At 30.1% G+C, this 27,724-nt stretch overlaps 3 protein-coding genes across 3 annotated transcripts; 1 reads left to right on the top strand and 2 right to left on the bottom strand.

The window, feature by feature from the left end:
- The first annotated feature begins 12,459 nt into the window (after positions 1–12,459).
- On the top strand, positions 12,460–15,687 carry Tfb4 (transcription factor B4). Its single transcript, XM_085203105.1, has 9 exons — positions 12,460–12,632; positions 12,758–12,938; positions 13,019–13,117; positions 13,256–13,352; positions 13,792–13,908; positions 14,047–14,175; positions 14,310–14,445; positions 14,813–14,849; positions 15,083–15,687. Exons 1-9 carry the CDS (start codon positions 12,617–12,619, stop codon positions 15,144–15,146), a joined length of 876 nt encoding a protein of 291 aa, XP_085059231.1. The 5' UTR covers positions 12,460–12,616; the 3' UTR covers positions 15,147–15,687.
- Positions 15,688–16,363: 676 nt separating this feature from the next.
- Positions 16,364–19,032, bottom strand: LOC146528367 (uncharacterized). The gene is made up of 2 exons (XM_085203107.1): positions 18,844–19,032; positions 16,364–17,752 (listed from the first exon to the last, which is right to left on the bottom strand). The coding sequence occupies exons 1-2, from the start codon at positions 19,030–19,032 to the stop codon at positions 17,573–17,575; spliced, it is 369 nt and encodes a 122-aa protein (XP_085059233.1). The 3' UTR covers positions 16,364–17,572.
- Positions 19,033–20,322: 1,290 nt separating this feature from the next.
- LOC146528366 (E3 ubiquitin-protein ligase MARCHF5) lies at positions 20,323–27,535 on the bottom strand. Its single transcript, XM_085203103.1, has 4 exons — positions 27,129–27,535; positions 25,816–26,061; positions 22,903–23,093; positions 20,323–22,013 (listed from the first exon to the last, which is right to left on the bottom strand). Exons 1-4 carry the CDS (start codon positions 27,315–27,317, stop codon positions 21,644–21,646), a joined length of 996 nt encoding a protein of 331 aa, XP_085059229.1. The 5' UTR covers positions 27,318–27,535; the 3' UTR covers positions 20,323–21,643.
- Between the last annotated feature and the right edge of the window lie 189 nt (positions 27,536–27,724).

The raw sequence follows: 27,724 nt of genomic DNA, 5'->3' as shown, positions 1-27,724 counted from the left end.
TAATATTTAATAACGTTATACCTATATCTTTTACCCCATACTCTTTTATCAAATGGGGGAGGACTATTTTTAGAAAAAAAAATAAATTTAAATAAAGTCATTCCTAGCGCAGGGGCACAAACGTGCGACTGTAATCGCGAGTGGTTGCGCGTTCGATTCCCACTTGAGTAGTAAGTGTTTACGTTATTGGTGTCGATGCGTAAATAAAAGTATGGTCAAAAATCGTGAAATTAAAAAAAATTCTACGTCCAAAATGGTGAGGTACCTTGATTAATTTCTTTAGGTATGGGTTTGAAATATTTTACCCTATATGCTGTTTCCGTAAATGGTTCGCTGACACGTCCACCCTGTATAAGACAAATACTTATACACGCATACATACAAATAAATTTATTTACATTTACAATTTTTGTGTCTTATATATACATACTTAATATATGTTAAATATAATTTTTACTATTGTAATATTTTTTTAACTCTGATCATAAAAGTAATTATAATGAACATAAATGGTATAGAAGCTTTCAATAACAATACGATTTTTTTTTATCTAATTTATTGATTATAATAGAATCGACATTTAACAGAAAAAAAAATACGTTCCGCTTAATGATGTAAAAATATGTCTTATCGGGAACAATTATGTGAAAGTGATCAACAACAATAGAAACCATTACGGAACTTTTTTAAAATTAATATAATCTTTGACAAAGAATAATATAATATCAATTATTATTATATTGTGTCTTTAATTGCATTTAACTGTCTTATAATAAAAATTGTTTTCCAATTCTTGTTTTTTATTATATAAGTATTATTGTGTTTTAAGGTTAACTCCGTTAAAGAATACCAAAAATTGTTACCACGAAAGGAAGAGAAACGACAATTACTTTTTATTTATATAGTAATAAAAGATAATATATGAACGCTCTCTCGTAAAATACGTAAAAAGCTTCAACTATAAGGTTGTCGTAACATGTTACACATATCGATTTACGTCGCCATGCCCGTCACCGTTGCATATCCATTTAATTGTACCTCGGAACATTGTATTGGCGTAGAAACACGACAAAAACAACAACCGATATAACGAGAATCGTTAGCAGATTGGCACTGAGCTACATTAACATTCTTGTTGGGAAAAAATGTTTTTCAGCCATCTTTATTGTCTCAGGGCTGTCATATGTCAATTAATTATTCGATTTAAGTTTTTAATAAATCGCTCTTAATGTATCAATAAAACTGACGTGATATATTTTTAAATGATATAAAGCTTACGCTTCAACATTTATTCTTATGAACTAAATTAATATAAAAAATATACATTCGTAAGTAATATTAATGTCGCAAAAATATTTTTTGTTCGCAGTTTTAAAAATACTTAAGCAAAAACTTAATTTCGTGGAGTTTTTTTTTTATTTAGTGAAGAAATGTCCTATCAACAACCCTAGTAATGACAACAGGCTAATTAATTTAATAAAATGATAGTTTAAAAAAGGAAATCTCCTCAGCCATATCAATAATAGCATACAAGTATGCACAGTCATTAGCCAACAATAAAACCATGGATGCGTTCTGATTATTTGATTTGCTGGAATTATATAAATATCACTCATAACAAAGGTGCATTGTTGCCTTGTTTCGTTGCGTTTTCATATAAACTAGTTAGTCGATTCTTAGATTTGTATGTTTTGTTTTAAATACGCAGGAAGGCAATAAATAAATAAACTGGTTTAAAGTCAAAGTAAAATATTTCAAAAATTAAAACGCAATAAAGTTGACATAAAAAGTTGCAAAATATTCAATATTCTTATGCAACCAATTGCGTAACGTAAAGTCTATTACTATAAACTTAAATAATATACAATAATAAAGTTTAGTTTCAATTAACTTAAAAACTTAGTAGGTATATGATAAAAAAAACTGAAGGTAAATAAAAATAAAACAAATAAACATCACCAAGTTTTTGTAATAAAACGTAAAGTAAAAAAAAACACATTTTCATAATTCTACCATGCCTATAATATAATAATTTTATCAAATGCGGTGGTATATCGCAAATATGATTTTTTATTCAAAGCCATTTAAAGCGTCCACGTTCACTTCAAAAACGTTTATAGAGTCGTATCGTTCGTGGAACGGAAGACCACCGATGCGAGGAAAATCGATAATATAAAATTGCATTTTATATATTGTTATATATTTTATATATATATATATGGTGACAATTTTTTAATTTTTTTTTATATAGATTGGCAATAAATTTATATAGTATCCAAATACATTATAAAAAATATTCTTAACGACTCCATAAATGAATCTTTATAATGCTTAGTAGGTAATACAATAAAATGCTGTTAAATATTTATTTGACCTTTTATATTTTTTAAGCCTATACGATTCATAGAACAGCTTATTACTTCAAAGTAGTTTGTTAAAAAATGTCAACTGAACAATCAGCATAAATATAAGGTTTTTTTGTTGCAATTTTTATAATTGGTTTCATAATTAACCGTAATTAAACTCACAACTTGGCATTCAGTCAACGTATGGACATAATTTAATTATGAACAATTTCAACGTTCTTCAATTATGTTAATATAGTGTATTGTTCTGTCATTGCAACATCCTAATTAATTATTCCATGTTTTTTTTTTATTTTTTCTTTTTCTCATTGAAAATGTCAATAAGCAAAGTCCTATAAAATCACTTTTTCATAAACATAATTAATACTCTAACTTTTTATACACATTATTTATACGTATTTTAATTACTCGGCTACGTAGCAGTAGATTTATTTTCAATAAAATTCTTGTAAACGAATAAAAAATAAGAGTAGCCATCTTTATTAAAAGCAATCACCATTTATTTTTTATTTCATAACAATAAAATTCTAAAATGTTATAGACTCATAATGTCTAAATGGATGAATGAATGGAAATTCATCATCACATTCACAAATCCCACGGGATACTAAAATGAAGACGTAATAGATTAACTACTCACAATGGTCTATATTATGAGATGCTATTTTTTGCACTTCATGAATGAAAGAGCCAGTGAATGGACCACTTGTACCGTAGGCGAGTTCTCGGACGATAAAAATTTGTTTTGTTGAATAATATTATTTATGGTCATAGCATTGTCTGAATGGAGGTGTGGGATAACAGTTTAAGAATGGAATTAATAATATTAAGTATCACAGTATCTTGTCGTGATCCTTTTTTTATTGCCCCAATATATTAAATTAATATATTGAATGAATCAAAAATATTATTTTTAATGTTAATATTTTCCTTTTCTCTGATAACAAGGCAAAGCGCGGTGTTGAGTTCCGCAACTCATTACTCAACGTAATGTCTTAACACTAGGTTGCCAAGTTTCAAGGTTGCCTCTGCCTACCCTACCTACCTCTAGATGTGCGAGATACAGCATGAAGCTAAAACATTTTGGAGCTATTTTAAGCATATTTATATCTAATAATGTACAATATCTACTATTCAAGCGAATACTGAGTCTTTTTATTACCGTATTTATAAAAAATTAAAACATACATACATTTGCAGAGAGTGGCTGGTTCTAATGGCATGCACACAATGCAAGGGAAAATATTATCCATATGTTACACAAACCCACTACTATCTGATGCAATCTAAATCCATCATGATTTTTTAAAATTAAATTATATCCAATAGATCATTTTAGATAAGTGTCAAGAAATCATTTTTAACAAATTTTATTGTTAATATCAACCTAAGTCTAAAAAAAGAATACAAACCGCAAACACTTATCATCGATTTGGCTTACCTATACACGCTTGAAAATTAAATCGTCTGTACAAAATCTGTAAAATCCGTTCCGCCATTGACATAATACACAATAACGTTCCCACGCACGATAAAAAATTGGTCCACCTTTATAATCCACCTGTATAGAAAGAAATTCACTCAAAACTTCCACATAATTAACCTCATAATCGTAAAATATAAATCTTTTGAAGTCATAAACGTTCTGAAATCATCCCTTTAGAAGGTAATCTGTACGCACCCTCATGAATAAAACTAGCTGGTATATAAATTCAAATTTCCTCTCCTCCACACGCTCATTTCCATATCTCGGCCACCCCCTATGCTTTATTAAAACTCCGACAAAAACCGACACCCAACTTATTCGCTATCTATATTCGGAAATGGTATTATCGGCCGGGCGGCCCGAATCGCACACGTCTCACCCAATAGGGCATTCTTATCAGAAAATGACTCATTTCAAATGACAGAGTGTTCTAAAGTGCTCCTAAACGAGAAAAGCTCCAAAAGTTTCTCCAGATTCCATACAATATGGCACCTTATTTTTTATTTAATACAGTATATTTTCGTTTTGGTGAAAACACAACAGTTACGGCCAGTAATTTGGAGGACGCTCGTAGCAAAAGGAAATTGGAATAAGAAAATTTGGGGTGTAAAATGAAAGATAGACGAGTGCTAATTTCCGGCTATTACTGTGTCTCTTTCTTTCCCGCGCGCGGAGGCGTTGTGCTCCGTCTTTGTCGGCGATGGTGGACTTTTAATAGATGGCAGTGGCGCAGGGTGTTGGGAACCCGTGCCAAACTAATTTAATGCAGTGCAGTGGGCACGGCAAATTGTAATTTTGTTTAATTCTCAACTCATTGTAGTGCTTCTACCAGTGTTATTAATGAGCTTCTATACAGAAACTCTGTAATATTTATTTGGAAAAGTTCTTATAATTTGTTCTTTTTTATTTCATTAATTATATTAATATTTACTTTAAAATTGATAATATTGAACTATCCGTTAACGACTAACCAACATCACCGAGTCGAACTTGCGTACGAAGGGTTCCATACCAATTTCAGAATCGTATGCCAACAAAAAGTACAATTTATAAAAGTTGACAAGCTTTGCAAACGTATGCACTCATTTTTGTATGAAATTAACTATAATTATAAATTTGTAAAGATTTTTCTCTGTAAAATATCTATAAATTCTATTTTTTTGTATTTTTAAAATATACTTAGATATTGATAGAAATTAAAAAAATATACTAGTTTGTATATAATTAAGAACTAATTGCATTGAGCAAGTAAATTTTGGAATAACTTACTAACAAGTCACCTTTATGAGTTAAGACGAAAAAATGTATACAAAATATATTTTCCACATTGAAATGTTATTACAGTAGTTCATCTAGTTATTTTAAAAGGCAAAGTTATGGCACTATACTAGTATCGAGTGATCCAATAACGGTTCCGTCTATAGCATCAATTGCCTGGACGCCGGATATTGACGTAGACAGACAGCAACTTTGCAGCTAAACTGAAAGCTTACTCCGTACTGAAAAGGAAAAACGGAATGCTTTATAGGATCACTTTGATGTCAGTCTGTCTAGACTATTTTTCTCGAGATTGTGTGGAGATATCGAGCTGAAATTAATTTCAAATATGTAGGTCTAGAGTCTTTTGAGGCAGAGAAAATATCAGCTGCACTATCAACCAAAGCTATAGGATACTTCCCGTGGATGTACAGTCTCAAAATTGGGCACGGAGAACTGACAATACAAATAGACAAAAAATCCAAAAAGTTACAAAATATAAATACATATTTCACAGAAAACTTTTATTTGCAGTTATTTTCACACAAAATGAGTGCATACGCCCGCAAAGTTAAGTTTGTCAACTTTTATAAGTCTATTTATTATTATATCTTTTCTAAATCATTCTCTCGTCGTAGTTGATTGTGGTGGTCATAGATTCATATTCTATTTAGAAAAATATATATGACACACCTTCTGTCTTATAAAATTTAGATACCTAGCGTAAAATGAAATAAATATTGATATGGCAAATAAGTGATATACAAACACTACGTACTGTGTCCCTTTGACAAAGTAATAAAATAGAAACTATAATTTAGTAGACACGTTCTAACATTTATGACGACAAAACACAACGCGCTGCTCATTAAAAATAATTTATTACCATTAAAAAATAGGTTTATTTAGAAAAATATTTGGATTTAATTACGTTAAATAATATTTGCACAATTAAATTTTTTTCAATTAGTTTGTTTGCGGGCATTTATTTTTCTAGTTAGTTTAATTTTTTCAAACATTTTTTTTCGGGCATATAGCGGGATAGGCAGTGGGATCCTATATTATAAGACACTCAGTTCATTATGTTATATTTCAGTTTCACGCTGTATCCCGTATGTAGCAGGGTAGGCAGGGGGAGCCTCGTGTAAAAACACTTCTCCCCACTTTCCGCCGATTTCAGTGTTGGCATTGCGTGTTGAGTGGCGGAGCTTAACGCCGTGGCTTTGACTCAATACCAGAATGCAGAAATGAAAATATTAATTATTTTATGTCCTCGAGTGGGAATCGAACCTATCGCGTTTAGTCACAAGTTTATGCCAGTGCGTATTATAAGTATAGATAACAAAAATGTAATATATAAAAGCTGCACAAAAAAAAGCTTCGCAAAAAAAAGCAGTTTAATTCACATAATTAAACTGCTTACATTGAGGATACAATGTAAAAGATATGTATATTGTATATTTCATATAATAGGATAATTGAATAGATATTTTTTTTCGCGACAAAGGAAGTTTTTTGTAGCTATTAGGTGTCATGATTATTTATTTTCTTATAAAAATTAGAATTTTACTTTGTATTTATCACGCAAATATTAATTAAAAATGACCTTCAAAGGTAAAGGAAGTTAACTATACGATTTACTACGCTGTTGTTATTCAAAGCGTGGCGTTAAGTTCCGTCACTAAACACACAATGTCTCAAATATGAGCGGTAATTGGCGAACAAACTTGACACTAGGTTCACTCTACTTACCCTCTAGCGCGGAAAAAAAGTAAAACTTGTACTTAAACTATTAAACGCATAATAAAATATTATACCAATATTTTTTATATATCTACTGAGATGACAACTTGTAATTAAAACAATAGTGATGGCCATTCATCCGATTGAGTAACATGAGAAATCGTAAAGATGCTATTAACGACGTAATACAATCTGTGGTCTCTACCCTCTCAGTCAATTACAGCGACGCTGCTTAATAGATCGGTGACATTATTATTCGGCCAAACTAATATTTGTCATGTGAAATTAAGTGATTTTCCTTATGTTTTGTGTACACCCCAAAAAAAAACAAGATTTTCACACACAAGATTACGCATATAGTATATATAATACGCAAAGGAGAACCTGGGAACCTAGTGTTAAGAGATATTTCAATTTCATTCCCCCGAACCGTTACGCTTGTGCCCCTATACGTCCTCTATTTACAAAATAATTATATAAATGGCATTATTCAGATATTTCATAAATAAATTGTAAACAATTACTACAATGTTTCAAATAGAAAAAAATATATTATACTAATAAAATATATTATACTAGTAAGGTAATCAATGATAAATTTGAACAAAGATTAATTAGACATTAATAAAATTGAAATATTGCCAAAATCCATTTACTATATTATCGAGTTACGAATCTTTGCTCACCGTTTCGCAGTCACATTAATTACTGCTAAAAATAAACTAAAATTGACATTAAAAACAAAGGTGTGACGGCCCATACAGCTTTAAGCTCTTTTAACTTCGCCGATACGACGTAATTCAGCCATTTGACATATAAACAAATAAATGTGACAGAAAAAATTAAAGATATATTAAGTACTAACAACACCTGTTTCCTACGACTGATATCACGCTGTCCGTCACAATTAATAAATTGATTTAAACAGCCCAACCACCATAAAAAATGTCATAAATCTTTCAAAACACACAACCAGTAAAGTGATGACACATTAATAGTATACATTAATTATATTTATTAATGAACGCAACCTCGAGCTCGTTTTATATGTAACGGACCCAACCATCCCTATCAAATTAAAGTTCCTACGCAGTAAAAAGCTGAGGCACAATTAATTCAAATCGATTTCCACTTAAGCGGGCCTCGGCCGCGAACGATCAGAATTGTAAATTGACCTCTGAGCAAGCTGGCAGCACCGTGTAAAGGTTCCTTTTTTGATTCCAATATGCCATTTAAACGGAAAACACCCAAAGAAATAGTAGTTACGACCGAGTTAGGTTGGCCGGCCTGATGCTATCTTGGCAGTTGGCACACCTGACCGACGCTAATTGGACAATAAATCAATTCTTCCCCGCTTCTTATTGGCGAATCGTGGCATTCCAATATAGAAAATTTGGCCGCGTGATATTGACAACATGATAAAAAACAATAGGCCGTTATCTTTTTCTTTTGTGTTCATCTCGGTCCCCGGTTCTTATTAAGGTGGATCGGTCTTGTTTTGTTTGCGTCAGACATCTTATCGTTTAGACAATTTGTTTTTGGAAACTCGTTATTGAATTATTAATATTAATACTGCGTATACGATGACTAGAAATCGTAACCATCAGTGAAGCTTTGTCGATAAAGTTTAAAATACACTTACGAAGAAAACATAATATTTCTTATTTTTCAATACATAATGAAAGCAGCTTGGTGCTTAAGTAATATTTAAAAGTAAAGCCTGTAAAAGTCGAGCGTCATCGTTTATTAGGGCTATTAACAGAGATCGCGGGCAGCTAATCTGAGCGCTGTGAGCATAATTAAATTCTGAGAACAAGCGAGCTATTAAAGCGAAACGGTAGCGCGACGCCATTACGAAACGGAACGTGCATAATTATTTCGTTCCCGCCTTTTTCTTTTTCCCAGTTCGGTTTTCGAAAGCGCGCACTAATGCACCGTCGCTGCCCTCTGGCACGAAGTGTTTCTTGTAAACAATGTTCTCGTAAAACCTCATTCAATTACCAACCGTGTTTATTAAACTGATAGGCCGCGAACTGTTAATTATATTCGTACTTTGAAATTACCTGTAAAGCTCAGGCTTCAGAAACTTGATTGAAAATTGACTGACGTAACTTCAGTATGTTTTTATTACCCATAGTTCATACTACTTATACATTGTCTATAATAATGTATATGTAATTGCTGATTTCTTTATTATAATTGAGTGATATAATAAATAATGAGAGGATGCGATGATATTTGAAAAATACAATTTTTACATCCGTAAATCTATCAATCAATTTTTACATCTTTTTATTTCATTCTACTCACTAATAAATTAAAATTTCATCGCAGAGATATTTAAATATTTCGCTTAACTAATTTAATAGTTACTGACTAAAGTATAGTTTTTAGTTACTTCATACATATTATAATTAAACAAAAAATATATGAAACTCATTATTCATACTTGTACAAACATACCACACAACGAATTAAAATTTATTACCCGTATAAGAAATATTATAATTAATATACCTGCAGTATGCAAGTAAGTATATTTCATGACCCTCTTACAGAAACACAGGTTTTTTCTATTCAGACCACCTACATTTATATGGTGCATGTCATTAGCCGTACCAACAATGTCGTAAAATGACATGTAGCACTGTCAAATCCATATTATTCGGGGTCTATCTCTCGTCCACATCTCCCTTTCTGTTAACATGTATTTTGACAGATGACATAAGTTTGTGTCGTATCTTGGAGCCTCATCGCGATGAAATACAATTTCAAACCAATAATAAGCTACTGTCTTACTGATAAGGCGGTTTGTAAGTCGATGGAAATGTTTTTTTGGAAAAAAAAATATTTATGTACCTTTGTGTAATGAGTTATGACTTAATATTTTCGATGTTATTAAAACTCAGTTCCAATTTAGTACGGAACACTTAAATTAGTGTCTAATGATCAGACAATAATGGCGATACCAGATAATTAGATAATGTAAATATTTATTATAGCAAGTTATTACTTAATATACTTTAATTGTCTGCATCAAATGTTAAATCAACTAACAATATTATAAAAAATATTGATAAGTACATGTAATAAAGGAGGCCAGTCGTGGCGTAGGTGCACAAGTGTGTGGCTGTAAACACGACTGGATGTGGGATCGATCCCCACTTGAAGAAATATAATATTTATTTAAATTTATATTTCCATTTTTCGCTCTGGTGTCGAGGTAGAACGCGGCGTTTTACCACTTAATACGCAATTCCTCCAGAATTCAAATACCTATAACATAAAAAAACACTAAAGCGTCTATAATCCTACCAGTTACCAGGATGAAATTATATTTAACTAGCGGACGCGCGCAGCTTCGCTTGCGTATTTAGGGGTGAATTCTAAGAAACCACGAAACATGTGTTCAATGAAATATTTTTAAGAGTCTAAATTTCAAATTTTATAAAAATCAGTAGCGATTTAAAGATTTCTCCATACAAACTTTCAACCCCTTATTTGCACCCTTAGGGGGTGAATTCTGGAAAACCATGAAACATGTGTTTAATTATATACGTTTAAGAGTCTGAATTTCAAATTTTATGAAAATTGGTGATGATTTAAAAAAAACCTATACAAATTTTCAACCCCTTATTTGCACCCTTAGGGGGAGAATTCTAGAAAACGATGAAACACGTGTTCAATTAAATACTTTTAAAAATCTAAATTTCAAATTTTATAAAAATCGGTGCCGATTTATTTTTTTTTCCATACAAAGTTTGAACCCCTATTTCACCCCTTTAGGGTTAAAATTTTTCAACTTCTTAGTGGATGTCCAGATTACGAAAGTAAACTTTTGTCCAAATTCCACGTTTCTACGCACAGCGGTTACGGCTGTGCGTGCGTCTTACCTTAGTCAGTGAGGACAAGTCCTTTTATATATATAGATATTCGCTTAAATACCTATGGAAAACACTTCACTTTTAAGATCGATAAGATTCATCATTAACTTTTAGTACTAGAATAAAATAATTAGCCAACATAAAAAAAGTACATATTTATTGTAAGGTTAAACCTTATAATAAATTTAACGGACAGTAATTCATATTCGTAATGAAGATTTACATATCATATCATATCGAAAGCGTTTCAAGAATTTATTCGTATAATTAATAGTTCGATAGCCACTTGTAGACAGATGTCAGTGTGTCATAGATTCATATTTGTCAAATGGACATTCCTTGCATACCTGCCCACGCAAACGAGACTTAAGACCAGGGCTAGCACTTAAACTATAATTTAATAAATTATATTACTTACTCTTTCTTTATGTAAAAACTAATAATTATAATTATCTATTTATTTTTTTATTGTACAGAAAGGCAGAAAATTACATTTACAAATAATTATTAACAAAATATTAATAATATTTTATTGATACCTACAACCCTGTCATAACATAAATACATAAAGTTGAAGCTCAAATCTATCAGCATTGGAAGATTAGGACTGACCCGTGCTGCTTTTGATAATATCTTACGAACTCGGTAGTTGTAATTAGTTGAAATTGTTTGTAGTTTTGTGATACGTCGTTAAACAAACAATCATATTTATATTACAATAACTAGCGACCTGCTCGCGACTTCGCCCGCTTAAATTACTAAATTACTTAATACATTGAATTACGTTCCTGTTTTAATATATAATTTATATTTGTAACGTTCGTTAATTTGAATCAATTAATTAATTTACTAATTAATACCAAAAAAATGGATGAGTCGGATGGTATATGTGGTGCACTAGATTGTTAAAAGAGCACCTCACGCTTTTTTTCATAGCAAAACAATAATTTATTTATTATATATTAAATAAATTAATGTATTGCACATACATATTATCCCTAGCGGGGTAGTCAGGAGGAACGGAGCGCCAAACGCTACGGTCTCTACATACCTCTTTCGCCTCATCCACTGTCTAATATATAATTACAGTTTACTTTATAGCCTTTTTACATTGCAACAAATGAGTGATGAAAGAACGGCAAAAAACATCTATGATGGAAAAGTGAGCGGTAAGAGAGGTAGGGGAGACCTCGGTTGACCTTCGAAAATATAGTAGCAAAGATATTGCAGGAAGGTCACGTAATAATCATGAGGATCCCCCGGAGGGCATGTATGAAGACGTTCAACACAGTGGACGAGGCGAAAGAAGTATGTAGAGACCGTAGGATTTGGCGCTCCGTTGACTCTGACTACTCCGTTAGGGATACAGCGTGAAGTTAGATTAGATTAACTATTATTTATTTATTATTATCCTCAGTGCATATTGAGAGGCGGAACTCAACGTCGCGCTTGTTTTTTGCCACACCAGAGCAAAGAAATGAAAATATAAATTTAAATATACTTATATTTAATTTTCTCAATTGGAAATCGAACACAACCAGCTGCGTCTATAGTCATGTCACTGACTTGTGCACCTGCGCCACGACTGACTCCAAAATAAAAAAAAATATGCTTTTATGGCCAAATAATTTATATTTGTTCAGTAAATATTAAATAATAAATAGACCGAATGATTTAAATACCATCTTCCAACATCGATTTACTATGTTGACATTTTAATATGTATCATCGATATTTCTTATCTGTGAACAGTGTTTATGTTCTATAATCGTCCGAATTATTTAATAACAAAACTGAAATTTGAAACTTCTTCATATTTAAATTATATTTTAGATACCATATTACTTAATAATTAGGATTATATTTCAATTTCTATAATTATGGCGGACGATGATGGTAAGTAATTATAACCTCCGTAAATGAGGATGCCGGAGGAGGAATAGATTGCCGACTATTTCCTAACGGAACATATATGTATTTTCAGTATTAATTAATGTAACAATATATTTATGGTTATTCAGCACCCTCAGACAGCAGTCTTTTAGTCATCATAGTAGACACAAATCCAAACCAGCGGTACATTGTAGAAGACCCCAAGATACTTACCAACTGCTTGGATGCAGTTATAGCATTTGCTAATTCACACTTGATGCAAAAATCTAGAAATCAATTGGCAATAATTGGCTGCCATTTTCATAAAAGGTTCGCTGAAATTGTTTACATTTTAATTTATTCTTGAATTAATATATTTGATTAGTAATATACACTACATATTTTATTAGTGAATACTTATACCCTTCTCCTGGAAAACCTTTGGATGTCAGACAAATAGATGGTCAATATGAACTATTTACTTTGGTTGAAAAAACTGTAAAAATGAGGCAAGTACATTTTTTGTTCTTTATGCTCAAATGTTTATCTGTCTCTAGTAATAATTTCTTACAAAAGAGGTAAAATTTTTTATTGTTATTAAGACAAAGTGAGAAACAGTTTATTATGTAATCTTTCATTTATTTTAGACTAGTAAATCTCATAAAGAGTCAACCTCAAGAAGAAAGACCTGGTGAATCTCTTTTAGCCGGTGCTATGGCTATGGCACTTTGTTATATTTCTAGGGTAAGTTTTTATATTACATCTTTGTTACAGTGTATAAATTTTAACAATGTTTTTATAGTTATGTTTAACCTGCATGTAGTGGAGTAAGCATAGTGAAACCTGCCTATAGTAGAGAAGAGATAAGCCTAGTAGTTGAATGCTTTATTGAGTTATAGAAATATTAACATATTTCATTCCTCTGTTGATTTTAAACGAGAAATTTCTATTGACTGTGGGTTCAATCTCCAGTCAGTTGAATTAATTATTTTCATTTCTCTGCTCTGGTTGTCATAGTGCGATATCAAGTTAAGCCAGTCACAACAGTGTCTTGAGTTTGAGATCAGAACGGATTGTAACATGGAGTGAACACTAGGTTCCCTTGGCCTATGCCTGCTTATATATATATAAGATAAATTTAAAACATTATTTTACTTATATTTTTGTTCTTACAATTTTATAGATACGTCGTGAAACACCACCAGGTCTTCGTATGAGCAACCGTATACTGGTGGTGACAGGTAGTTCAGACACTGCCGCTCAATATATTAACTATATGAATGTGTTCTTTACAGCACAAGTGAGTATATATTTTGACATTATAAATGCTAATAATAAGCTAACATAACACTTAGTCATTAAAATATATATGTATAATATAAATATTTAGAAATTCTAATTGTATTTATTATTATCTTGTTTGTTAATTTTATTTCAGAAACAGCAAGTATTATTAGATGTGTGCTCCTTAGATAAACACTTAAGTTTGTTACAACAAGGTTGTGACATAACTGGTGGCCTCTACTTGAAAGTGCCCTCTCTAGAAGGACTTTTACAGTATCTTTTGGTAAGAATTAAACTTAAAGAAAATTGTACAATTTATATAAACATTTTGTACAATTTTCCAATAATATAACAATAACATAAAGCTAGTCGTTAGTCGCTAGTTTTAATATAATTTATTTTTATTTTATTTTTCAGTGGGTGTTCCTACCAGAAGCATGTGAAAGGCGAGAATTAGTGTTACCGGGGCGCGGTCGTGTCGATTATAGAGCTGCTTGTTTCTGTCACAGAGAATTACTTACTATTGGATATGTGTGCTCTGTTTGTCTTAGTGGTGAGTTTAAATAATTGTTTTATAGTCTATATATGGAAAGTATATAAAGGTTGTCTTGGCGCAGTGTGTAACTGTAAACGCGAAGGTTGTGGGTTTTATTCCCATTTGAAAGTGGAATATTTAATATTTTCATTTCTTTGCTCTGGTATCTTGATACCGAAAGCGTGGCGTTAAGTTCTGACATTCAACACGCAATGTGTCAAAACAATGTGAGACAGTGTCTTAACACTAGGTTCCTCTACTCACTATATGGGATACACCTTGAAGCTAAAAAAAATCTATAGCAAATAAATAGACTAAGTCATCAATGAATGACATTAATTTTTAATTTAACAATAAAAAAATTTATTATATGTATTTGTTTCAGTATTTTGCAAGTTCAGCCCGATTTGTACCACTTGCCAGTAAGTGAACTATGATACCTTTTTTATGTTAATAATGTGTTTAAACTATTAAATTTTTGCATTACTTTTTCTATTATAACAATTTTACTATCTCTGCATAAAAATGTCGAATTTTTTTAACTGAAATAAAAGAGCAATATTATTGTTCTATCTATTTTAAAATATTTCCCTTATGTACAATTAATTTCATCTATTATATTTGAAAATTACAATTGTTTTTGTGTTACTTACAGTACTGTTTTCAAAACCGCCGGCCCCCTGCCTATCAAGCCCAAAAAGAAGAAGATGAAACTATAGCATATAGTCCATTAATGATTCACATCTATTTAAAATCTGTAAATAAACCAATAATAACAACTATAATAAAAAAAATTATGAAGTGCAAGGAACTCAACGCCGCGCTTTGCCTTCTTACCAGATCGAGGAAATGAAAATATTAATTATTTCATCTATTACCGCGAGTGGGATTCTAACCCACAAGCCTACGACACCCGTCTCGTTTACAATCGCACACCTGCGCGTGATGCCCCTGAGTCGAGCATTCTAGGTATAATAATATTTTGATTAAGAATACACACTTAATATATTATTATTTTACATTTTTTGAGAGCATTGTTTACTTATTATGTAAGTGTATAATGTACTTATCTTTTCACACATTTAGGTATAGGGTTATAATTGTATGAAATACACTTAAAATATTATGAAATGATTGATTTTTCGGCTAAATTATATCGTAAAGAATAATAAATACGAAGTAATAATTGATAATATCAATAGATTGTAATCGATTACTGATACAAAAGTAATAATACAATAAACAGTAAATTATACACAATTTATTTCTTTTTAGGGTTCCGTATCTCAAAAGGTAAAAAAGGATCCTTTATAGAACCCATTTCTAGGCCGTCTGTTAGGAATAAATTTGCGTGGAGGTACCAAGCCGAAATTAGTATGAAATATTGAAACAAATGAAATCAGGCTCTTTAAGTCAACGCAATCAAAAGATACGAGTATTGATGCATCGATTTTGCTGCTAATTATAGGTAAAACTTAAAAGTTACATTTATTTGTAATATAAATAAAAAAATAACTTGCGTCAAAGCACCTTAACACCTCTTCTTGCTTAAAATGTATTTAATTTTTTTACTATAAGCCACTTTTAATCTTTAATTTATATTATTTTATTGTTTTTAATCTCGTATCTCGCACGTTATAGAGGACTCAGAGTCTCGGACCAACAACCATCACTGTACCTAATAAATTCTAACTGCACCATAATGTCATCGAAAAATAAAATGTGTAGAACGACGAAGATAAATAAAAATCATATCAACTTGTGAAATCAGTCTTTAATACACAAATATATTATAACCTTATAGAGAAGTAAAAAATAAAACTACAAATTGATAAGCTTAAGATTATTATCTAAATAAAAAGTAGAAAAAATACTTTAAATTACTAATAAACATGAGTGACGTAAAATGAATAACAATTCGGCTGATTTTGTTAAAGACCTATTTTAGTTAAAGAGAAAAGGAAGCCTCTATACCTAATCTTAGTTGAAATATAATATTTTTTACAAGATAATTGAATGATTATTGTTATTTATATATATCTAAATGATAATTTAATTAAAGTGTTATCTTGAAATATGATTGCAATCAAAGATATGTATGGTGGATTCGCGGCAAAACGCATTTGCAAAGTTATCTACGTTTTAGATTTAAAAAAAAAAACATGAAATACATATTTACTGAAACTTTTTATACTGTGATGAAATCAGTAGTATGTTTATCGAAATATATATTTTTTTCTTGGAACAGATAATAATCGGATAATTAATATTTTGTTTAATTTCCTAAAGTTATTAACAAGAAATACAAGATTTAGTTTGTTTTTAGACTATAGAACTCAGTTTCTAGGTAAATGGGTACCTGTCACGCACCTAATGAAATATATGGTTCATAATCATAGCTAACTTTATATATGCTGATATATCAAACAATAGAAAAAATATATACTCTAGATATAATAATTTTACATATGATTCTTCTAATAATCTAAAGCGATAAAACTGACACCCTTCATCTGCTTAGATCACTGTGGATGAGCGTTGATAAGAGATAGTAAGTAAAATTGTGACGTAACAGTTGTAATATATAGTGTTAAGAAACAACATTTAAATATATACTCTATTAGTTGCGGCTTCCGATATACAAAAAAATACTCATAATTTATTTTCGAAATAATGATTTTCATTTTTCATATCTACGGAATGACACCTACTGTCTAGCATATTTCTCTTTTTAAATAATAACACTGGTTAATTAGTATTAAGTCAATGTACCTATATATTACATTATCTATGCATAGCAAAGAACAAATTTAAAATATAAATACAATATTTAAACATATGTATATGTCATATTGTGATTATGAGCAAATTTAAACCTTCACTTACCTAAAACAATTGATTCTTACCTAAGGTAATCTTAATCTTCATTATACCTACCTCATTAGTACCAACAAAGATTATAAATAAAATACATATTATGTATATTAGTTAACTAATTAGTACAAAACGACAACTTTTCAATCAAAAGAGGTAAGCCAATGAGAATGATATTATTTACAATATACAAAGATACTTATATTAAAATTAAGACATACTTAACTATTACGCACTTACATAAGTACGTTCTAAGATGATCAATTCTAAATCATTTGTAAATATCGACCTTATCTATAATTTCAAATGCACTATCAATTTCTTCTTCTGGAGATTTCAGCTCAGTACTTTGACTTCTTTCCAAGTTTGACATCGGCTTAGTTTCAGTCATTGTTTGTTTTGGGTTCGTGTGATACTCAGTGTTCTTAGATAATTCAGGCATTTGTATTTCCTGAAATGCAAACAATATTTTTGAATGGAAAATTGTTTCTTTTAAATTATTAGAAACGTTTTTGTGGCATACGTTTATCACAAACGCGATGGTTGTGGGTTCGATCACTACCTGACGGAATGATGAACGAGCGTGGCGATGGGTTCCGCTACTTTAGAGTCTTTTAATTTAAATATATACTCCGTAAAGAAATATAGACCACCAACCATAGACCTCAAAGAAGTATTCCGTCATAAAATATGTTTTTTACGAAATATGTAGATACTATCTACTCCGCTTTCGCATCTTGTTGCGTTGCGTTTGTTCTCAATAATCCATTTAAAAACATTAAAAAAAAAAAATATGACAAACAATTTTTAATCTTATTAAATTAATAAGAGATTGCGCTAGATTATTGCTAATCTCAATTAGAATATTATTATGGACTTGATTATAATTATCTGTCTAGACTTTAGCATTTACGAAGAGTTTTATTAGTGCTATTTATTAAGCAGAGACCAAAATTTTTTACAAACGATATATTTGATTTTTTATAAGAATTTAAGAATTACAAACAAGCCTACGTTCTCTATACGAGGATAAAGCCCTTAAAAGTATCTACTTCTTACCATTCAACTAACTGGTACTTACAAAATTATTCCCACATCTTATATATATATAAAATCGAAAGGTCACTCACTCATCATGAAATCTCAGAAACTACATGGGCTAGGAATCTCAAATTTTGCATAGGAGTTATTTATAGGTCGTAGGTGCTCGCTAAGACGGGAATTTGCAATATTCGATTTCTAAGGGGTTGTTTTTGGGGTTGAAAGTTTGTATAAAATTTCGTCGTTGTAGTAAACAAATGCGAGTCTCAAATCTTGCATGGACGTCACTTATAGGACGTAGGTACTCATGGAGATAGAAATTAATAATAACGTAGTTCACGCAGGCGAAGCCGTGGGCGGGCCGCTAGTTCTAAATAAATTCCTTAGTAATATTAGTTTACATCTACATCGTATTTAGATGCCTAATTTAAGTAATAATTACATATTTCTGAGGCTTCATCAAGATTATATAGAAACAACCTGTAGGTTCGAAGTACTTACTTGATTATACAATTCTAGAGACAACGAGTGACGTTTCTTATTAGCTTGTCTCATTCTACCAGATCTGGATATGGATAGCTTCCTCCTGCCATCTAAAGGCGGTGCAACAGCTTTGTCTTCCTCACCCTCTTCATATCTCGACTTGCGTCGCTCGCTCGGGTGGAAGATGGACTTTATGAACTTAGCCATGTTATTATTTGTATTATCTACTAGTTGTTATCGAGCCATCATATTTTATCTATAACAATAATAGTTTGTATGAATCCTTTACAATAATGATTATTTTGATTTGGTTGCTACGAATCTAATTATAATAACTTTTTTGTTCTTTCTACTTAGAATTTTAAACCTTGACACCAACCGTTGGTTGTAGATTCGATTTCGATGACATGTAAAATGAAACCTACACTCCTCCTATCTATACAATAGGTGTTAAATTTACATAAGGTATCACTTATCTATTGTTTTAGTTAGATAAACATCCAACTGCAATCAACCTAATGCACTAACAATTACATAACATTAATTAAGATTCTAATATTATATCACGCATTTGCCGATTGAGGTAAATCTATGTACCTGCTATATAGACACTAAATCACTCTGTTTTCCACGTAGTACGTCCCGAAGAAAATTTTTAATGAAAATCATCGGATTTAATTAGATTTCCACAATTGAACCACAATTTGACTTTACATTTTATATAGGTAATTTAAAAATATAAGACTTTAAAAACTTACCTTTTTACGTTTTCGAACGATCACAGCCTCTCTTATTCCAAACCCACAATACTAGAGTATAGAAACGGAAGAAAGGAAAAAAAATTGGTCCAATTGTTACCGACTAATGAGGTTGTTTAAATGCAATCTTTTCGCTACCGATAAGACGCCTTTACATATGTGCAAATTGTTTAACACTGCACTCACTATTTACCTGGCATGATAAGATACACTTATCAATGATAAAAACTTTTATGATAATGATTTAGATTATCAATTTAAGGTTAATGATATTGTTTAATTTTGATAGCTGGTGCAACTGTCACGGGAATAATGTATTAGTCTCGTGATAGCGTAGTTTGGGCTGTTTCGTCTATTCATATACTACCTAATTCAACCTCGTAAATTAAAAAAAAAAAGAAAAAAAAAACTGAAGTAACTTACCGGAGAATACACAAAATAGCTTATTTAAAATCAGCTTATTCATAAAATTTAACATTTCCGTGTTGTAAAGATCCAAAGATATGAAATATATTTCATATTAATTATAATTAAACTTACAAATAAATGGATTTTTTAATTAAATTTTATTTGTTTGTATATAAATTCATTTATTTTAATTTTATTTAATTAAATTATAAAAATATTATTCTTTTATAAAAACACTAATTAACACGATTTAAATTACTGCATTAATGTTTATAAGTAATTTTTGGTTTTTATATTTATTAGATAAAATAAGGAAAATAATAGAACCTAATGCATTCAAATAAATATAATGTTTAAACTGTACAAACTAAAACCAAACATAGATAAAATTTATGCATTCAAAGTACAGCACGGTCAATTCAGGGCGGCCACACTATAAATAGTCGAAACAAGTTCACGAAAGTGGGAGTTCACGAGACGGGGTAAAGACTCGCGAGTTAGACACGGTAGTTCGGATAGGGGTGTCATATTTCTGCTAAGGTCTTGTATTAAAATTGACTTCATGAATGCAAAATCACAATAAAATAGGCAAACGAAAATTTGCTATATATTTCTAACATTCGTTCTATTATAATTTAGACATTGATAAGGACAATTTAAGACATTTACATATTTATTTAATTTAAAATTTCATATATATTTATTTATTATTTTTTTAACTGTATCTAGATTTTTTATAAACGTATTATGGCTATAGAATTTCATCTTATAAACATGGAAATGAGAGGTAATAAAGACCATGTATGTAGAATATTAGGGAATTATTTATAGTGCAGGTATTTAAATATATTTTGTTCTTTATTTATTAATGCATAAAACTATATGAGTATGTCTAGCCCAACACAACTTTTATTAAAAAGATAAGGTGCAAACTAAACTCACCAGTTTCGAGATGCTTATTAGGGAATGGCCATTTATAAATGCATATTTTATCTTCTTTTTTCTAATGCAGAATTTATGAATATGTATTTTTTTAATAAAAATAGTGTTGAGGCTACATATACCTTATATATATTAAGTTGTATGCATTAATAGAACAAAATTAATTTAAAAACCATTTTATTACATAACATCTTAAAATAATGTATTTATTAATTTGTGTTTCTATATATACTTTATGTGAAGGATTAATAAAACAGTTGGCATTTGTTATTTTACGATAACGTATAATATATTGTAATGTACAGAGTTATTAACCTGATATGATATTCAAATTATAAGGCAAGATTCTGATGACAGTAAGACATATAAAAAATAAATGCATTAAAATTATATTTTATGTTGAATTTCAATAAAAAGCTCAATTTCAATTCAGTATAATTAGCTAATTTAAAATTTGAAACCATACATAATATCACAAAAAAACATAAATAAATCAATTAACTAAAAACTTATTTACAAAGTTGTAATTTACTTCCAAAACTTGCCACAAAAGTTGCCATTACAAATATCGTCACTATAAATATACTAGAATATTTTAAATTGACCTTAAAACTTTAATTTAAAAAAAACAGTCAATCATGTTATCACATACCTATGTATGTACCGCAGTACAGATTACATTCAATATAAAAAAATCGATTTAAAATCGTTTATATTAGTTGCTCAGAATCATTATTACTCGATACTGTATCAGCATTATTAGGGGGCATTGAATTTCTGTACAGTTTTAGATTAGACTCTGTATAGTCCAGAATTATTCTACTCGAATGTCTGATATAAAGCATTTGCTTGTGATATATCTTTAGGGCTCCCTTGATTGTTATATATGTGAGACCACCTAAAATGGTTCTGTGTAGATTATTTTGTATCGATCTGAAGAATAATTTTCCAATTAATGTGGAAATTGTGGGCAAAAGTAGGGCTGAGCAAAATATTCTGGTGGGAGATAGATGAGCGTGCCTGTTCGTGTTGTTATTATTATTTTGACCCGGCATTATGGCACTCCTGTCACCTTCCACGCTGCAAAATAAAATAATATGATTAATTTAAATTCTTATAAAGACATGAAACTTCTTCTAATTGAGGTCAGCGGCGCTCGGTTCACTATGTCATCGTTGGGTTCGATTCCCAATAAGGGGAATGAATTGTTTTTATTTCTCCGCACTGGTAACAAGACAAAGCCACGGCGTTGAATTTCGCTGCTCATCACGCAATGTCTCAGTTATCTCTTGTCTAATTGGGCCGTGCAGTGCAGAACGGTGTTAAAATATTAAAATATAATAATAAAAGCCACAATACATAATAACATAACTATTCTTTTCAAAGTATATAAGACGTATTGAACCATTTTCCATTCGTATATTGTAGCGACAATAAGCGATGTCGGAAATGCAACAAAAACGTGCGACAAAACAGTTTTGTGTTGTAAACGACCGTTTCATTGTTTTACAAACACTTTCACAGCATGACTATTGATTTGATAACTTCTATTAATCAATTTTGTTATGAAAAAACTTGTCCTCATTATTTTTCTAAACGTATCAAAATTTAAATTAAAAATAAAATATTTATATTCAAAATAAGAAGTTACAAGCTTAATTTTTTGAACGTCATATAATTTACCACCAGTTCACTAAAGTTTTTTTTTTCTTTTACAATTATAGAACATGCAAATAAACATGTTCACAAATTAGTTCAATTCTTTAGAATTTCAAGCGTGTCAGTTGCATACAAATCACCAAAACAAATTAAATTGTTAATTTTCGATTATTATTAAAAACAATTATTAGTGACCTTAAAACGTATTCTACATACGGTGTTTTCTGATATACATATAAAAACTCTTGTAATAAAATATTATTTAAGACAATAACCATACAACCAATCGAAAGCAATTTCAAAAACTAACCTTCCAAACGGCAGTATATAAGAGAGAGCTGGTATTTTCGCGCAGTATTTCCTCAGGAACAGAAGTACTGAATCCTCCCAGTTGTACATTTTTGCACTGATAAGCGTCACTGGTATCGTTGGCAGTAGTACCAAAAGTACCAGTGGATCCGCTGATTCCATCATTTCTAAGCCCTCTCTATGACCGACTACCTGGAATTGAAATAAAATAGCGTTTATTAATCAATTGAACGTATTATAGTGTAAACTATGTAGATGTCAGATTATAATAACAATGGATATTTTTGGTCCAGTTTTCGTTTTTGATTGTTGTGATAAAGTGACAATATATTATTTAATAATAACTTAAGGCGTGTATCTACTGAAAAAACATTTCGAACGGTCATCGTTCTAGTTGGAAATTACTCTAATTAGCTTATCATTAGTGAACGTTATCGATCAAACAAATTTAAGCAGACGCACGCAAAATAAATCGCAAAAATATTATTTTAACACAGTTAATAAATTTCCTAAGATAATGATTTTTTAATACTCCATTTAATGGACAAGAGCCCATTGTAGCGAATTCTAATTCTGATTGATGTAACTTATAAAACGACTAAGACAAGAAAACTTATTTTGTTTCGATTGCATAAACTATTCATTTATAATGAAATATGCCTAAAAATTTGATTTTGTCACCTGATCAAAAAACTAAAGACAGCCCAGCTCCTCTTTGGAAAATACCGCTAGATACGCCCATACATATACCTAATTATACGCTTTTTAAGATAAACCATAACAAATTGCAATGACTTGAGAAAACGTAGAATTACTTTGCCTGTCATAATGTGTTGAAATGAAAATACACAGACGGCCATGAATTTACGAATATTCATTACTTAAATAAATCATTTAAAATTTTAAACGTGAACATTTTAATACTTAACATCATTATAAATATTTCATGAAGATGTCTTTGATATATATAGTAAAATAATAATTCCGTAATCTATAATACATTTTCTTCAAATAACCAATAAAAGTAAAATACTGAATACTTTAAATCCTCCCTTGGTATAGTTTTCGAACTAATATATATTTTTCTCACAGACACATTGCATACTATTAAAAAAATAAACATAATTCATTAAATGCATAATATCTTGTTTAATGTGGGGCCAATTTAGGTCCCGACTATAGGCAAAATTACAAATTTCAATCGTGTGTTTTGATGTTTTTATCGTATTATACATATATGTATAGACTTTGATTCTAAAATAAAAACAACTGTCTGAAAAGTTTTGTCACTCAACATGCAATATCTCAAAAATTTGGCTGAAATTGGGGAACGAAGTGTCTTAACTCTTAACATTAAGCTCTATCTGTCTACGCTGCCATGCTTTAAAGAGCCTGATGTAATCTTTTCCCTAGATTGCATTATACCACACGCATTTTACATAGAAATTCTCGTGTAAATAATTGTCTAAGTTAATTGCTATTATGTTCCAATAATCATTAGTTAGTAACCTACTTTGAGTCAATAGGTATATTTAATTTGATAGTTGATAAAAAAATATCAGCTGATGTACTTAATACAGCCCAGATTAATAAATTGGTGTTAATAGCGTACGAAAATTAATATAGCGATTATTTATTTTTTATTAGTTTATCAATTTGTTAATAATTTAAAAACAAATGCATTAGCTTCGACGCTAAATGAGCAATGCCTTCAGAACTTGACAGTGGGGAACGGAAGTGTCTTAACACTAAGTTCCCAGGTTCCCTTTTGCCTACTTTTGCCTGCTACGTGCAGGTACGATACATCGTGAAGTCTTTTATATTTTATTCAAATATTAAAAAATCTATGTCAATAAAGAATTTCATTATGAAATTAAATAATCATTAACATTTTTTCTAATCGTTATTCTAAAGTATTACCATATTATTTTAATGTTCTATCATTTATCAAATGAAATATCAAACATTTTCAATAGAATATGAGAAAATAGAATAAGTTCGACTATAACCGCTGGTACCTACCAGTGATTATAGTCAAATGGATAGATTAAATGCAAATGAATATAATTACCATGAAACTTACCACTATTACGTTTTAAACACTGCAAGAAGAAGCTATGTAAATAAAACAAACGAAAGATATATTTCGCAATTACTAAATTAATCCTAGCTTCCTGTCATTGTATGGGCTGTATACAGAACTAACACAGTCAATTAAAGCATTTATTTCCTAAACTAAGATCTAATTACATAATGCTTATTAACAAATGTTCAGCAAGTTTGTAATTTCATATGGATATGTAGAAAACCACACAAAACACGTTAAAAATAAAAACTAAGTAATATCAAATAATGGCGGTAATAATGGTTGGCGCTTGATGAGGGAGGCCTACGTTGAAATAGAGGCTGATGAAATATCAAATAATATATTACTTATATTAAAGCAAAATTAACTTCACATTGTATATGGATGCCACTCCTGTGTTCACTCGGGAGAGAATTCAAACTTTAAATTTCACTTGTTTTAGGTATAAGCTAGGTCTAGAAAAATATTTATATCAATAACCGTTTGAATTAAATTGTTGTTATAAACAAATGTGCAAAAATTCATGCATTCAGATGATAATATATTATAATTTATAAGTAAGTAGCTGGCCAGCTTTTTAACCTATCTTACCACATAGCATGTGTCTTTATTTTGATAAATTAACAGCTAATTTCCCTTAGTCCAAAGCGGCAAGTATTTATAGCTACTATGCTACTGCTATGTAAAAAAGTACCAATAAATGGTATAAATAAATACTGCTATTCAATGCATTTGCTCATATTTTTTTAAATATATATTTTTTTTCATAACTATATAATTTTAAAATACATATTCAAAAGATAACTAATAAACTACTTTAGTTCATACCTGCATCACAGTAACTGCTCCATAAGTGATTGCAATCCAGTATATAGATCCTAGCAGCACTCCACCCGCAATGAAAGGGCTTATTTTATGTGTGATTTCTTCTAACGCATCTAACAAGGCCACAAATGCCCCCATTGAAGGAAAAACTAATATGTATTCAGCCTTACATTGAGGGCAAAGAACTTTTCGGCTTATATTTCCACGTTGTTTCTCATCTACCCACCGCTGGAGGCAACTTTGGTGAACCTGGAATGCAATTTTTGTTTCAGAAATAGACTATACATGTATATGCTCAAAACTAGGAATTTTATGGAGATCTATGACTGTAACCAAAACTATTGGATATCCAAAATAGCACTCATCATATATTCATATCCAAATTCACTATATCTGTGATGTCCCTAGTGAAAATATAGTTTTAATCTATTTTCTATACCAATATGGAGCTAGAAGTAAGCAGAGAAAGATTTTTTCTTACTTTACTAAGGTAGGCAGGCACATACAAAATACCAAAAATGAAAAACTGAACTGAAATGATAGTTAGATAGTGAATGTCACAAAGGGCTGTCAACTGTGATTAATTAGTATGATAAAAAGGTTCAGTAATTTATGTACATCCATTGATCTCTACATGACTAAAGCTTCAAAAAATATAAATAATGATAGTTATCAAAGATTTGGTTCTTTCTTCTTTGTTAAGAATGGAAACATTGACGCAATATTGCATACTAATCTGACATATATAAAATATAATAACTAATAAGTGTTTTAAGAAACTAACACACATTGGAAAAAATATAGAGTCTACTCTGCTATGCAGGAAAAAAGTTAAGCTGTTTTTTTATATAAAAGAAATCAGTACTTACTCAGTGCAGAGTATTTTGGCAATATGATATCAATTATTGTGAAGCAGCTAATATTTGATTATCTTATTTACATTAAACATATTTCTGATAAAGATAATATAATAAGAAATAAGATAATGTATGAATTTATAATTAACTTATAAATAATATATTTTTATAGCTTACATATAAGAAATATGCATAAAGAAAAAAATATTATATAAAAACAAAATAATAATTACAATAAATATAACATTAATAATATTTAAACTGTTTATCAGTTATATAAATACTGACAAAACAAAATTGATAAGTTTAAGTACTACTTGTGGTAATTATAGCAATGACATTTATTTATATATTGTATTTTTATCAATGCATTATTTTTTATTTGAAAATTCTATGTCAATTATAACTTAGCTAAAATATATTCTAAGGATTGCAAAAAACCTGACATTTAGAACTTACCCATTTGGTAGTGCCAATGCATTTGCAAGGCTGAACCCAAGCAGCTAGCCTATCATCTGCTTCCGTGGCAAAACATACCCAGCAAGATTTAGCACTATCATCATCTACAGATTGCAGTTCTTGAGAATCTTTTATATTTGGATCTAAAATGTTTTGTTGTTTCGAAATTGCTGTGCCCTTGCCAGACATTGTTGATTAAAATTTGATATCACAACACCGTCCTGTACAACTAATGTATTAATATGAAGAACTATTGAAATATAATATAAAACTACATAAAATCAAAATAAAAGTTGGGGTCAAAAAACTTCGACGTTTTGTACGACTTCGCAATATAAATTGATGGGTACTTTCGTCAGACCGAAACACCACACACGAAAGACGACACTTCTCTAATCTTTGACATATGTCATTTGACAGTTATATTACAGGTACATGAAAAGTTAAATGGCTTTACATATTAAATGTACCTACCGATACCATTTTTATGTAGATTACTTAACTAATAAATTAGATTACTTAATTAAAAAAGTGGATAATTGATGCATATAAGATTTACCTACAAAAATTATTACTCAATATATATTACAGCAAAT

Source organism: Heliconius melpomene, chromosome 19 (assembly GCF_056956725.1).
Source record: "Heliconius melpomene rosina isolate 202511_hmr_F chromosome 19, ASM5695672v1, whole genome shotgun sequence".
In the NCBI taxonomy this organism is placed as follows: Eukaryota; Metazoa; Arthropoda; class Insecta; order Lepidoptera; family Nymphalidae; genus Heliconius; species Heliconius melpomene.
This window is presented reverse-complemented; position numbering and strand designations above follow the sequence as displayed.

Excerpts from the sequence above, each read along its gene's own strand:
- Tfb4 (XM_085203105.1), top strand. Across the intron at positions 14,176-14,309 it reads GACTTTTACAGTATCTTTTG|TGGGTGTTCCTACCAGAAGC; the intron begins GTAAGAATTAAA and ends TTTATTTTTCAG. Across the intron at positions 14,850-15,082 it reads CCGATTTGTACCACTTGCCA|TACTGTTTTCAAAACCGCCG; the intron begins GTAAGTGAACTA and ends TGTTACTTACAG.
- LOC146528367 (XM_085203107.1), bottom strand. The coding sequence starts at position 19,032 with ATGGCTAAGTTCATAAAGTCCATCTTCCACCCGAGCGAGCGACGCAAG. Across the intron at positions 17,753-18,843 it reads CTCTAGAATTGTATAATCAA|GAAATACAAATGCCTGAATT; the intron begins GTAAGTACTTCG and ends TTTGCATTTCAG.
- LOC146528366 (XM_085203103.1), bottom strand. The coding sequence starts at position 27,317 with ATGTCTGGCAAGGGCACAGCAATTTCGAAACAACAAAACATTTTAGAT. Across the intron at positions 23,094-25,815 it reads GAGCAGTTACTGTGATGCAG|GTAGTCGGTCATAGAGAGGG; the intron begins GTATGAACTAAA and ends TTTCAATTCCAG. Across the intron at positions 22,014-22,902 it reads TATATACTGCCGTTTGGAAG|CGTGGAAGGTGACAGGAGTG; the intron begins GTTAGTTTTTGA and ends TTTATTTTGCAG.